This window comes from Engraulis encrasicolus, chromosome 8 (assembly GCF_034702125.1).
Source record: "Engraulis encrasicolus isolate BLACKSEA-1 chromosome 8, IST_EnEncr_1.0, whole genome shotgun sequence".
Classification (NCBI taxonomy): Eukaryota; Metazoa; Chordata; class Actinopteri; order Clupeiformes; family Engraulidae; genus Engraulis; species Engraulis encrasicolus.
The window spans coordinates 31,049,581-31,063,782 of NC_085864.1; the positions used below are offsets into that span (position 1 = coordinate 31,049,581).

General features: G+C 43.1%; 1 protein-coding gene across 5 annotated transcripts in view; it reads left to right on the forward strand.

Moving 5' to 3' along the window:
- The first annotated feature begins 12,790 nt into the window (after nt 1-12,790).
- Nucleotides 12,791-14,202, forward strand: part of LOC134454461 (interleukin-1 receptor accessory protein-like) — a 46,132-nt gene continuing 44,720 nt past the window's right edge. For 4 of the 5 annotated variants that reach the window (XM_063205474.1, XM_063205471.1, XM_063205473.1 and 1 more), the window contains exon 1: nt 12,791-13,411. In XM_063205474.1, the coding sequence (XP_063061544.1) occupies nt 13,338-13,411 (74 nt within the window). In that variant the 5' untranslated portion in view covers nt 12,791-13,337. The remainder of the gene's footprint in view (nt 13,412-14,202) is intronic. The other variant, XM_063205472.1, reaches the window with a different exon arrangement.

Here is a 14,202-nt window from a genome sequence, read left to right on the forward strand (position 1 = left end):
TATTTGTGATACAATTCTATACAACCATTGAATATCCGAAACATCCCAAATGCCCCTTTTGAATTGACTGTGTGACATCAATCATTTTGTGAACTTTTTTGATGTGGGAGGATTTTTACATCTGGGGAACTCCAACATTTTTTTTATCACCTCAGGTCTGCTCATCGTCAGGTATTTTCAGAAAGACCAATTTTGACACCTGGGTGAAGAAGAGGGAGACGGAGAGAGAAACACAGTGCTGCAGAGGGGACTTCTCTGAAATGGTCAAAGTCGCAGTGGCAAACACTTACAGTACATGCCTAAAGCATTGTGCCTGCAACTTTAGTTTGGTTTAGTTAGTTTGGTTGAAACAGGGGCTATGCTCAAGAGTCATACAAGAGTAAAACGATGACCTGTGTCAGATTTAAAAAATAAAGGTAAAGATAGTTTCCATTAAAGATAGTTTCCATCTGCAGTCCCTGGGCAGGTGAAGCTGCATCACACCCTTGAGGATATCCACAAAGCACCTCCGTTCCACTTACTTTGATTTGATATCATGTCCCGGTGGCCAATAGCCTTGTTTTTGGCGTAGTTCATAGCACCTGGTCTGCTCTATATGAAAGGCTCCACAGCTTACATCTCTGGTAATGTAAAAGTGTAACTTGTACACCACAACCTGCTGCATTTACACTATTGCTGTTTTGTTTGCCAAATGAGGTTTAAATAGCCTGCATTGTGGCCTTATCACATTTTCAGAAGTATTAGGAAGCGTACGGTAGGCCTATACACTGTTTATATTATTAATCTGTTTGCCTGCAAAAAAACAACATGCGCAGCAAATGTTATTTTTGCTTTCACACCCCTGATGAGAAAGTGACATGTCGTGGGCCATCTACACGCCTCAACCGTCACCGCAGTATCCTGTTTCAGGATGTTCTATCAGGTTATGTAAGATCTATTTCCACTACCTTTCAACATAACCTTTTAACATAGAAAAATGAACACATACATTTATTTCCCATGAATAGGCGTAAAATGTCGGTACCTTTACCTGGGAATTCCCCACTGCATACCAAAACAACGTCATGCAGACAGGGACATGATAAAAAGAATGGACTAACTATAAGGACTATATTAAATTATATTATATTATATTATATTATATTATATTATATTATATTATATTATATTATATTATATTATATTATAATAGAGCATAAGTATTATTATCATTATGCACATGTTGTACTCGCTGACCAACAGCTGGACATGATTGTTCAACCACTGACCTTGACAGGCGTAGAGCATGAGTCACTGATGTGACTGAAAGCAGAGACTCTTCTCTTATCAGTGCTTAAAGCACATTACGCACGTACAGTAAATGTTTCTCAACTGATTCTCATGAAAAACAACATTGTGTCTTCCCAATATATTTTCCGGAAAGTCCACAGTGTAATTTGATATTAATCTCACAATGTATGAGGCTTTGTGAGGTCAGGACTTACACATCAGTGTGAGTTTCAGCGATAGTGTGTTCACTGACTATGACTCATTTAAGAAAGTTGGCTTGAGTTGAAAACATGAGGCGATGGATGTACACAGCTTAGGCCCTACAGTTAAGTAGGAGACTAGAACATCAAACCACATTACATTACACCTAACAGTTATAATGTTCAAACAAAACCACAAAATAAGTTAGTAGTATTATTTCTAATGCAGGTGAGCATTCATGGTCGGCGGTTGAGTTTATTTAAAGTATGGGGTTCGACTATTTTGGGTTCAACCAACAGCACACACATCTCCAAGCAGGTAGGCCTACATATTTCAGCACTGTGTAATTGGGCCTCTATCTCTTATCCTTCACCTGCTATTTGTATAGGGCAAAGAAATAAAAACATAAAAAAACAAACCCTGATTAATTAAAAGCAATATCCACAAGAGGGTTTGTCCACTTAATGATCAGGCTCAGTTCTCTAGAAAGGGACAAATGACTGTGGCATGCATTCAGGACTTCACCAATGCACAGTGCTTATGGCTTGCTTTTTGCATAGCACTAAAGATTCAGGTATCTCATTTAGCAGATGCTCAGCCACAGCCACAGCAACTCACCATGTTGCACAAATACAGTAGGATGTACTTGTACTTGCTTGTTTATGATAATGTGTTTTCTCTTATCAAACCCATGGCTTCTTCCTCAGCACTGTTGGAAATGTGTAGTATTTGTACTGTCAAAACTATGTAGTATGCCTACGTGCAGTGCAGTATATACTAGGATTCTATATTAGGTCTCTGTATGGTGTAGCAGTGCTGTACATACCAGGATTTCCTGTTTGTTTGTGTTATGTTCTCTTAATTCATCCATCCTGTTGCGGCTACCAGATCATATGGTTCAGCGCCACTGTTGGCAAAGCAGGGGGAAATAAACTTGTCTTACGTGCACTGAGAATGATGAAATGTCCACACACTTGACTCAGTTTCTTGCGTTTTATTGCTCACCATATCAACGAGACTCCAATAGTCTTAAGACCCCAATAGTCTTTCGAATGCAATGTAAAGCAATCATTCCAGGTTAACAGAGTTTGCAGTTGGTCCATGCGATGTGGGAGAGTGCAGTGCAAAGTGCGGTACACAAAAGGACGACCTAACCCCATGCTCACCCCACGCCAAACTGAACTGAAGCGCAGGTGCCAGGTAGGAACTAATTAAAGGGCTTCCAATTGCGCACCACACACGCCCAGCGCCACACCCATGTCTACAATAAAAAATAAACAAAAACACATATTAAAGTGAACCAATAACCATCAAGTTGACCATAATGAAAACCAAAAATATGAAGAAAGTATTATGGTTCCTACACATCCCATGGCTTCTTCTGCACTATTTCCACCAGCTGACCTGAAAACAGCCCAGCAAACCAGAAAAAAACCTTTTTAATGAGTAATGGTCTCTTGGCCAAGGACTCATCTATTCAAGACACAAAGTCTAAACAAAATCAGGAATGAGATCAAAGTTGAATTTTAGCAGGCGCAGCAAAGCAGAAGCTGTTAGTGTTTGCTGAAGGGAACTCTGGGTGGGCAAAACGATCAGAGCATCAACAGTTGCTATGAGACCAGAACACTTAAAAGGAGGCCATAAAAGTGTTCTAAACCAGGTGGCACTTTACAGTATAGGCAGGCTATTGCACTGCCATCGGGTCTCTGCTTGGCACGACAGAGGCAGCTGCAGGAGGAACTCTCCAAAGATTGAGCTTTTCCTCAAGAAAATGTCTTGGCAACCTATTGAGTGAGTATCGTAACCAATTATGGTAATGGTGTTCAGATTTAGTATGTAGTCCACTGTATGCAGCTTTCGGTGTTTGCTTCACAAACAAAACTTTTAAGCAACCTCAAGTTAAAAAAAAATATTTGAAGAGCAAATTTTGAGAGGTTTTTCTGCAGCTCAAATGAAGACAGCTGTTCCTAATCAAAGTGAAATACTCTGTTCTATCTGGCTAACCACCACACAGAGCAAGTGTCACAACCAAGTCCAGTAGCACTGGAGTGGGCCCACAACAAAATCATCCCAAGAGGGCCCCCTTCTCAATTCACACAATGTATATATAGAGGAGACCCAATTCTGCCCCCCTCCACTTCCTGGGCCTGAGACAACTCACCCATTTTGACAGCCCTCATCACACTGACAACACTGCTGCCGGGTAAAGATTAGACCAGAGATTCTTTAAGTATAGAGATATGCCAACATAATAGGTTTCTATGGGAAACTAACGTGACCAGGTTCCGGTCTGCCTAAAGGGGCGTGTCATAATACTCCTTGAATAGAACAGTCCTTAGGTCTGCCTAGGTCTGCCTAAAGGGNGATTTCCACCCCCCTCCCCCTTGCAATAATAGAACCCGGAAACAATGGGCCAATGGAAACTCTCTCTCTACTCTCTCTTATTAGACTATTGCAGGGTGCAGCAACTGCTTGTTTGAACAGCGGCGCAGCACACCCACTGTGTAGCTAAAGGCAGGGCCGTTGACAGCTTTCGCTGGGCCCAGGACAAAGTAATCTGAAAGGGCCCCCTACCCAATACATACAATGTAATGGGGACCCAATTCTGCCCCCCCCTCTCTCTCTGGGCCTGGGACAACATACCCCTTTGTCCCCCTCTGTCAGCAGGCCTGGCTAAAAGCATGCCTGTACCTGCACTGTGGGACAAAGGTTCATGATCATTTGGTGTGATATTGCGTTAAGACGACATTGCATGAAATAAATAAATATAATGCAATACGGTTTGCGTTGGTGCGTGTTCAAACAAGTTGGTGCGTGTGTGTGTGTGTGTGCGTAGTGTGTGTGTGTGTGTGTGTGTGTGTGTGTGTGTATGTGTGTGTGTGTGTCTGTGTGTGTGTGTGTGTGTGTGTGTGTGTGTGTGTGTGTGTGTGTGTGTGTGTGTGTGTGTGTGTGTGTGTGTGTGTGTGTGTGTGTGTAGTATGTAGTGTAGTGTGTGTGCGCATGTGCGTGTGTGTGTACATGTTCATGAATGCATGCATGTGTGTAATGGTGCGGTTGTTTCTATTGCGCAACAGATCTATTCATGGCACAGTGTGACAACAATGTGACACACTTCCAGTGGTGATCAGAATAAGTCATCAAGTCTGCCCTTTATTTTTGGACCATGATGTGGTCATCCCATGACAATGAGTTATAGGGATCAGCTGACAGGTATCCAAAGCTGTGCTGTTCACAATTGAAGAACTGCAGAATCAAGACGAGCTGGGCTAAATCTCAGTGACTAGACCCAGGGATGACAGCAGCGCTCAGCATTTTTTTTGTACACAAAGTGAGCATCTACGAAAATGTGGTATCTGGAACCCAAGCCAACACTCAAAACAATACATTTTTGACACATCTGTGTGTTTGGATAAGGACAACACGTTGTGTTACTGTAATATAGGTGTTAAACGCTTCAGCACGGAGACTCTGTTGAAATATTTAACACACTGCTGTGGTTAGTACAAAATAGTATTATTATGGTTTCATTAATTTATTTATTACTTAAATACTGTACTTTCATTCTAAACCAGTGAAACTGCAATCACAGTACAATATATTATTTCTTATGAATGTTTTATTAATCATTTTCAAAAATACATTTTAGAGAAAAAACGGAATATAGTGTACATTAGGCTACATGACATTACATATGGCCAACAGTCAAACATAATTGATCATAAATATTTACAGCAAATGTTGCAACAGAATCTTGTGCCATGGGTCTACATACATGTTATCATAAAATATGATCATTAACGAATTCGCAACGGGCTCCATGATCTGGGGTGTGTTTCTCGAAAGTGTAGTTGTTAGCAGTTAGCAAATTGAATAGTTGTCAATGTGAAATTGCATTGCAAGCAACAAAGTTAGCAACTATGGCTTCCAGAAATGCACCCCAGATCAGGAAGTTATAATGAGTCTTTGCTGATGCTTTAACTGTTAAGCCCTCTTTCACCCGTCCTGGAAGAAGATGTTTGTAGACTCTGCTCTAGGAAATACTAACAATGATTACGGCTTTGGCGGGAAGCCATAAAAACACAACACAAGTAGACCCACTAGTTTCAAGCGTACACATTCACAACACTCAGTAAATGGTGTCATGTCAATTGATATGACATTGTCATTTGCTGACTAATTGGTCCCCCTCAGACCACTCACCTACAAACTTAGTCAATTGTGTCTGTAGAAATTCAAGGCTAAAACCTTGAAATATTTCCATCTTGATAAATCAGTCCCCATAACCGTTTTAATCACCTCTACATGGTGAAACAACAACAACAAAACACTCCAGTCTCCTTTTTTCTACATTGATAGAATGTATAAGCATTTAAGATGAAATACATAGGCCACCCTATAGCCTTGGGGTAATTTGAAAGAATAGCAGCAAGAGAAAATGAAAAGATTTAATTTTAGTTTTAATAAAGGATGTCAACAATTTATCGGTTAATCGACTTTTAGGTCAATTAAAAATTAATCAATAAAAATGTTTTCTTTGGGAAGATTTTTGAGAGATTTGGGGGGAAAAAACAACTAAATTGATGAGGTCAATTAACTAATGATAAATTACTTAATTGATAATTTGCATCCTTAGTTTTAAAATCAACACAGTCATGTTTTACTACTTTAAATCTGTGAACAATTATTATGATTATTATTATCATCATTATTATTATTATTATTAGCCTATTATTATTTTACTGTCTCCCTGTGTCATTAAAGCTGAGTACACTAATTTGAAAAATTGGAATTCGGTTCGAAGTTAAAGTTTGAAGTATGGGAGAGGCAACATTTTGTTGGCAGGATCATAGCTCTGAACTCCATACCCTGTGCCCCGGCCGGCTCCCCTCCACTTTATGCCTCTCATGTTCAGCCTCTATGTCTTCCTCTATTTCAGGCATTGCTGACTTACCTACTCGGTGGAGGTGTTGGACTCATTCAGTGCCTCTTGAGATATCGAAACGGCAACATTTTATTGGCAGGATCCCAGGATTTATCTCCGGACTCGCCCTCACAATCAATCTGTCTCTAATTTCTATGTTTCTCATGTACTGCTTTAGGCACACGATGACCTACAACAACACTCTCACAAAGCTGACACAGAGTTACAGATACACGTAACCCGCCTCAACTAAACCCGGGCCACATCCGGCCCAGCTCTCCAAGCTCACTGTATCCTTGCTAGTCTCCCACACATGTCTAGCATCCCCACTTAGCATCCTTGGGCAGGCTTAGTTGCTGTCCCTCTTCATTCCAGCGCGAGGCTCCTGGCAGGAACGGAGGCAGGCACACAGCCGCTTGGCGGAGCCCGAGGGAAATAAATGGCCCTTCGGCGTCAATAACTCGGCTTGCTGCACAAATGCAAATGGAAGCCATCCATGGCTTATACCTGCAGCCTCTATGTCCCAGGGCTGGACAGGCCATCTGACATTTCCCGGTGGGCCCCGCATGCCCTAGTAGCCCCCTATTTTCAGAAATGTCAAAAAAAATACTGTAGATACATACGGCCCTATATATTTTTTTCATTTCTGAAAATAGAGGCCCACGAGGGTGTAGGGCCCACTGGTGTGTCAGTTCTGCGCCGATAATTATGGGGCCCCTTTAAGCCAAAAGTGCCCGGGTCCTATTTCTCCCCCAGACCAGCCCTGCTCTGTCCTCTCCAATTGCCTCTTCCCCCTACGTTGCTAAGCTCATCCTCAGCCAGCTAGCTAGCCAGCCTCATGTGCTGGTGTTGTGTCAGTATGAGCTACCCATCGAGCTGAACTATCAAGCCAGTAGCCTCTTAGTGCAGATGGGGTCGCCGGCGGGCCTATTCACTTTTCGCTGAAAATACTCAACTTCATCCTAATTACTACGACATGTGACTAAGACCGAGGGTCTTAGAGGAGAAAAACAGTTTTTTGATATTGGGCCCTTGATTTCACATTATAACATCAGGTTCTACTCACCCCTGTAACGTGTGTGTCATTTGGAGCTATCCCGAAGATATTTGGTTTGTATCCATGAAACGACTTCCTATGGGCAATTTTTTTTTGCAGGCACAACTATGTTGTCTTTAATTTATTCAATATGGTACATTACCACACTCATAAAGCGTGGGTGGATTGCTTGTTTTGGAAACTTGTGGGTATTGGGGGTAATACAGTTTTTGAAAGACTGGTTGAGGTGGATGTTCGTGACAGGACGTCACATCCGCCTTTACCAGACTTTCAAAAACAATATTACCCGAAAAACCCAGAAGTTTCCAAACAAGCTATCCACCCACGCAATATGAGTGGTAGCATACCGTAATGAATAACTTGAAAACATCATAGTTTGTGCCTACAAAAAATTGCCCATAATAAGTAATTTCATGGCCGCATATCTTCGGCAGAGCTCCAAATGACCCTCAACACACAAAAGTGGGTAGAACATGAGGTTATAATGTGAAATCAAGGGCCCAATGTGAAAAAAACAACGTTTTCTCCTTTAAGTATCAGATTAAGACATAGCCATTACAATTCTGACAGTAAGACTGTAACATAGGCCCTGGGCAAAAGGGTTAAACGGCACTACTGTAGTGCCCCTAGGAGTTAGGATCACTCAGTGAAAATTAGATATGTACAGGATCCAAGATCCGGTTCCGGATCCGTCAGGATAATAGGGTTTTTCGGACTATCCGGATCCGGCAGGATCTTAAGCAGTGGATCCGGTATCCGGCAGTTACCTAAAAATCAGGATCTGGGGCATCTCTACTTTTTACGTAGCCTAGGCTTTTCAGTCAGTCTTTCACAACCCCAATCGCTGCATGGAGTGAAAGCCCTTTGAAGCGGCCGTTGCAGGCAGTGTGGTAGTAAGCCAATGAGTTTTTGAAATAGTTTGCGCCAATGTAATAAAAAGGGCCCACGAATGCGAGTAGGCTATGTGTTTCAACCCTTTCGTAGGATCCGGTATCCGGTTCCAGATCCAGCAGGATCTTAAGCAGTGGATCCGGTATCCGGCAGGATCCTAAAAATCAGGATCCGGTGCATCTCTAGTGAAAATACAGTGTTACTGTAATTCAACACTTGCAGAGTCAATTTAATCCTATCTATCTGTACATTGGATTTGGTCCAAAAGTACTCTCTAAGTCTTGAACTAACACTGCTTTTTTTTTTTGCTGTGTAGGGTTTGTGCTGGGACTATTGGGAGCTCATCTCGACAAGGCAGCTCATCTTGACATACCGTAACGTCACATAGCGTGCTGGGCAGCGTCCCACTGAGGCAGTGCATCACAAGCTGCTTTTAGTGCCAACCTTTGGCAGCAAAGGCCATATCAGTGCATTACAGTGCTCTTTCTTTCACAGCCTGCTCCCCCGGCCAACTAAAACATCAAGGGGGGCCAAAGGGCCTTTCTACACCTGTGTCTCTCTTGTGCTTCTTCTTCTTCTTCTTGTGCTTGCCTCCCGGAGATTGTGCCAGAGGCACCGTGGTGAAAGGTTTGCTCTGTGTCTGTTTGGATCATGGGCGTGTCAAGTGTACTTTATCAAGTCAAGTGTACTTGATTGTCAAACATCTATGTAACAGGGTTAGCACAGAAGTTTGAAATTGCGTTTGACCAGTCTCCAGTGTGCAGTTTAACTAAAAACATTTAAATAAGACATTAAGAATAATATCTCTCACACACACACACGCACATGCAAGCGCACGCACACACACACACACACAGACACACACACACACACACACACACACACACACACACACACACACACACACACAGAGCTCACACACACACACACACACACACACACACACACACACACACACACACACACACACACACACACACACACACACACACACACACACACACACACACACACACACACACACACACACACACACACACACACACACACACTAACCTACTCATACATTTTTCTGACACGTTTATTCACAGCATACACACAGACAATCATGGGTGTGTACCTTCGCACTCTAGGCACCAGCACCATTTTTGGCACCAGCCCACCCATATGCTTCCAGTAATCTTCCCTGTGTGGTTTACAAGACCTTGTCTTTATGAATAACCAACGTGAAAGCATGTCACCTGAAGGCCAGTTGTCATTATGAATAACCAATGTGAAAGCATGTCACATGAAGGCCAGAGGGCAGGAATTCCCGCCCTCCCTTCCTTCCTATCAGTCAAGTAGAAGACAAGGAAATGGAAGGTGAGACTAACAGATTGCTATCAACAGTGTTTCTTGTCTAGTAAGGAAGTGTATTCATAGTAAGGAAGTGTATTCATAGTAAGGAAGTGTATTCTACGGTACAGTAAGCTATGGATTGTTATTGGCACCTACATTTCTTTTGTGCCTATTTAGTAGACATGTACTTGTATGTATTGTAGATATGACAGTGTATCTGACTTCCCTGTTTTTGATTATTTGTATGTAGTGGTGTGGATCGGCACTGCCCTCACAATCCGATCCGATCACGATTCGGGAGATAGCGGTAGTGATTCGATGCGATCCGATCCGATCCCATTCAATTCTACAATGCATTGCCATGCATTACATTTCTACTGAAAGCAAAGCAAATGTTTAATCAATCATGATGAGGCAATACAAGTAGTCAGATACTGAGCAACAATTTATTGGCTGTTTTGAAGTACTTTTATTTGATTTAACATTCATTTGCTCCCGAAATATCCATGGAAGTAATTGAAACTTAAAAAAATTGCCGGATCGATTCTGGAACTTGCCGGATCGATCCTGGATCGTCCATGCCCCGGATCGATTCGGATCGCTGAATCGATCATTGTTGACACCACTATTTATGTACAGACCGGATTGGCACGGCCTCCCCAAATTCTAGACCCGTCTATAAGAAAAAAACAACAAAAAAACAACAACATTGGCTTGTAAGGACTGTCGGCCCACCAGGTGATGCCTTGTACTCCAGAATAGCAGTCCAAACCTGTGTACAGAAATGTGTCTTCTAACAACCAACATTCATGCATTTTACCTTGGGTGGGGAGTGGTGGCATGCAGCCTACAGCTTTTTTTATGATTATTATTTTTTTTTAAATATATATTTTTAAGGGGCTTTTATGCCTTTATTTGACAGGACAGTTGAAGATGGTGACAGGAAGCGAATGGGATAGAGAGACAGGGGAGGATTGGGAAATGACCCCGGCCGGACTCGAACCGGGGTCCCTGAGGGTGGGCATGCAAGGCCAAATGTGGGGGGGCTTAGCGCGCTGCGCCACAGTGCCCCCCCAGCCTACAGCTTTAACGTGATACTGTACCATTTTTGGAAATAAGCTCATATTACACCTCTCCTTCAGTTAAATGATTGAGTTTTACCTCTCACCTGTACTTCTCCGTTCTCTGAGCATAACAGTGCAATTTTTGCCCCCAAGCTAGAAGTTAACATTGAGTCCTAGAGCCCAGTTGACAGCTAGCTGGTCTCATAGGATGCTTGTTTCATAGTATTCAATGCTAACTGCTCTTAGGGAACTAAGATGCACAGCAGGAATGCTGACAGGGGGGTTGACAAAGGGGTCAATTGTCCCGGGCACAGGGACAAAGGGCCCCCAGAATTGGGTATCCATTACTGGGTATGGGGGGCCCCTTTCTAGTGTTACTGTCCTGGGACCAGTCAAAGCTGTCAACGGCCCTGTGCTCATAGGTTAGAGGTCTGAAATCATGCAGCAGCCTGTGGACCCCTAAAGCAGTGATTTTCAAAGTGGGGACCGGGCAGTGGTGTAGTCTATGTAGAACGCGGGTATACGGACTATACCCACTTCTACATTTCAGGGATTTCAGTATACCCACTTAAAATTGATTGATCCATTGTTTTGAATAGCACAAATATATACAGTATACCCACTTCAAAAAATGCCCAAATATACAGTATACCCACCATAAAAAAGTAGACTACACCACTGGGACCGGGGATCCCTATAGCGGGCCGCGAATGGGTGCTAAGGGGCCCGCGGAAGGTTGGCAGGAAAAGTATAAAACTAAGCGAATAACTGAATAAAACAAATAACTAAAGTAAAGTGAAACAAACCCAAAAATTAGGCTAATATTCCTATTATGTAGTAACGGCTTTATAACAATCTATTGCATGTCTGATATTGCGACTGTGTTGTCATTTTTTTTCTTTACAATGTATTTATTATGTTTCCAGTTGTCCTTAGGTGGATTTTGGGATGCACTGACTCCATGGAGTTGGGAAAGGGAGTGCATTGGGGAAAAAAAATAGTATGACACAGCCCATGTCAGGAGGCCTTGGCTGGAAATTACTGATATAGGGACGGGGGGGGGAGTTTCCTGGTGGACTTTAGAAACCCCTGCCCTAATGAACTCCTCCCTCCTCTACCCTTCTCCATCACATGGATTTCCGGAATAGTCCTCCAGTCTGGGAAATGCGGTCAGTGAGTCTTTAGCAGTAGAGTGAAAGTTGTATTCGGTGGAATGCCAAAGCATAGCGAGACTGAAAGCGATAATTAGATTGCCCCCCTCCAAACACACACAGACAGACAGACAGACAAACACACACACACACACACACACACACACACACACGCACGCACACACACACACACACACACACACACACACACACACACACACACACACACACACACACACACACACGCACGCACGCACGCACGCACGCACACACACACGCACGCACGCACGCACACACACACACACACACACACACACAATGCTCTGATTAAAAGTGGCCTTAGAGAAACTTAAGGCAATGGTTTTAGGCACTTGTGTCCAGGGTGCCCAGACATCACTGTTTGGCCATCTACAGACTCCCAACTTCAATATAACAAATAGGCTTATAACTCAACAAAAAAAACTTTTGGCCCAGAGAAGCCACAGCAATTCAACTGATGATGGTATTTTTGATGTTCTCACTATTGAGTGCCAGAATCAATTTGACTTTATTAGATTCAAACTGGAACCTAGTTATGAAATGTGAGAACATAAGCAACAACTGAGAAAAATGTTATTGGCCTACTGAGTAGAAGAGAAGCTACAGAACAATAGATAATAGACCCTATAAGAAGACATAGCCAACTAGACAGTCTTCTCATAGTTTATATTACCTTGCGTTTCATTTAGGCCTACATTTGTAGACGCTTTTATCTACAGCGACACAAAAGAGGACAGACATCATCATCAGCAACATATCGTAACGTTAAAAAAAAAAACTTCCAGGAAGTTGTTGCGCAACCGGGGTTGAAACTGAAAGCTGAATGCTCCTCCTCCTAGGCTACTCAAAACTAGAGGAAGGCAAGACAGACAATACACATGTGGACTACTATTTGGATGCGTACCCTACATGTAGCAGGCTATTCTATACAGTCGTTGACGTTGAACGAAGAGTCAAAGCGTGTTAGCCCACTTCTAGACGTATTATCCAGAGTCGTAGCCTACAGGTCTGGGTAGTTGTGTAACATCGTTCAGTGCAATGGCTATCCCCCAACTAGCGGAATCGAAGCGCAGGGAAATACAAAGTCAGTTTTGTAAGGACTGATCCAGGCTGGTGGCCATAATTCCTGAGCGGGACAGGTGAGGTTTCTGTGAAGTGTCCTCTTATTGGCAGCGCAAGCCCATCTCGCGCCTGTCCAACTGTGCTACTTTGATTGGATGAGTTCCACGCTCGCCTGCCTTTTGCCTTAACGATTTACGGTCTTGTGCGGAAAGGATCTTTAAATCATCACTGGGTCTGTGCTGGCATAAGCTACGTGTTCCGTGCCTTGTCCCGTTCCCCCTCTACCTCCCCGAATCCTGACTGGAACTTTACTGCAGATTGTCACCTCGCGCTTCTGCGCCACTATGCCCTGCCCTGCTCCGCGAGTCGGATCGCCGAAGGAACCCCTCAACTGGAGACGGACAGTTCCACCGGCCATGTGAGTACCCTACCGGACAAAACAACAGCTAGTGCTTCTTTCAGCATAACCTATGATATGGCACAAACAAAACAGCCCGTCTTGCACCTTGCCATAGGGGAACTTCATTGCGCGAGTTTTAGCTACGCGTAAATGTTATTGTGCAACTTTGCAGTGTTGAATATTTGACGCGTGTACAGTCAGTGTGGAATTTCCATGGGGTTGCGTTAGGTAGGCTACTATAGCCTACTACTGGAATGTACAGTCGACGACAGTAGACAATGATCGATTTGTTGACCGATGGACCGAGCCGTTCCAAGACTGACTGTTGTACCCCGTGTAGCCGAGCCGAGGGCACGGTAAGACTCGAGTCGACTATCGATCATGTATAATTAGATTTTCTGTTCAAGAAATATACGATGTCCATCCGAGACAGCATTTTAGTAGCCTACACCGCAGGAGCAAGTCCTCGCTTTTAAGTAATTCAAGTGACTCATTTAAAACTTCAAATCGATCTACTTAGGCCGTGTTTCTTTCTTGTAATGAATGCACGGGACTCCGATTTAACCACTAATGCGTTTCAGGGAAATTAAAGCACCACGTTTGTGACGGCAAGAAAAGCAAAATTGGATTTGGACGACTTTCAGATGATAGTGGCATTTTAATCATGTTAATCCGGCATTTAAATGCTTTTCAGAGGTGGACCACCTTTCTCTCATGCCATTTACCTCGTTAAGTCCAGCGCACAAGCGTAGGCTATTCACCTCTTTGAACATTGCCTCCCTAAATTTAATCAGGCCTACCTAAATTTC